General features: G+C 53.0%; 1 protein-coding gene across 1 annotated transcript in view; it reads right to left on the reverse strand.

Annotated features, from left to right (window-relative positions):
• JOSD1 (Josephin domain containing 1) overlaps positions 1-83 on the reverse strand; it is a 12,174-nt gene extending 12,091 nt beyond the window's left edge. Inside the window, exon 1 of the mRNA XM_007941759.2 lies at positions 1-83. Within this exon, the coding sequence (XP_007939950.1) occupies positions 1-83 (83 nt within the window).
• Between the last annotated feature and the right edge of the window lie 660 nt (positions 84-743).

Below are 743 nucleotides of genomic sequence, written 5' to 3' on the forward strand. Positions count from 1 at the left end.
TGGTAGATCTGTGGGGGTGCTGCCTGGGGCAGCTCCAATGATTCCGATTTGGCCTTGTCTCCTTTCCATGGCACGCAACTCATGTTTTTCGTTTTAGGTTCCAGACAGGACTAAAAACACCCCGCCCTTCCCTCCTGAGGAAGAAGGTAATCCTCTGAGTCTTTTCAGGGCTCCTGAGGCCCACCTTATTTTCTGGTGTCCATGATTTATGCTTTGTCACTGGGAGAAAAGGTTGGAATCCAAAGAAGAAAAAAAAATCCACTTCTCTCTTCTCAACAGAAAATAACCCTTGGATTACTTTATTTCACTCCCACTGCCAAAACGCGGAGTTTGAAAAAAATCATATAAAATCTAGGACTTGGTTTCTCTTCTCTCACCCTCCTTTCCCACCCCCCTCCAAAAACCACGATTTCCTTGCAGTGTTTTTATTCCTCTCTGCAAACACCAGACAGGCCTCAAAGCAAGCGAACTGAACGGAGCGGATCACATCGCTCCTTTTCTTCCATTTCTTTCGAACCACACCACCGACTTAGGAGACAAGGCCTAGGGGTTGGGTAAAACGCCAATTCCGAGCAGTCAGCGAGGGCCGGCCAACGAGGGGTCGCGGGCCGCGCTGGGGGCTCGAGGATGGCGCTCCATCTTCTCGGGTGCGGTGGGCCCCATGCGGCGCAGGCCGTGGCGAGCGCCGCTCCGTCGGGAAGCGCGGACTCTTGACCCCTCGCCGCGGCCCTGGAGAAAAGACA

This window comes from Orycteropus afer, unplaced genomic scaffold, assembly GCF_000298275.1.
Source record: "Orycteropus afer afer isolate SDZICR_OR568_19922 unplaced genomic scaffold, OryAfe1.0 scaffold00083, whole genome shotgun sequence".
NCBI classification, from domain to species: Eukaryota; Metazoa; Chordata; class Mammalia; order Tubulidentata; family Orycteropodidae; genus Orycteropus; species Orycteropus afer.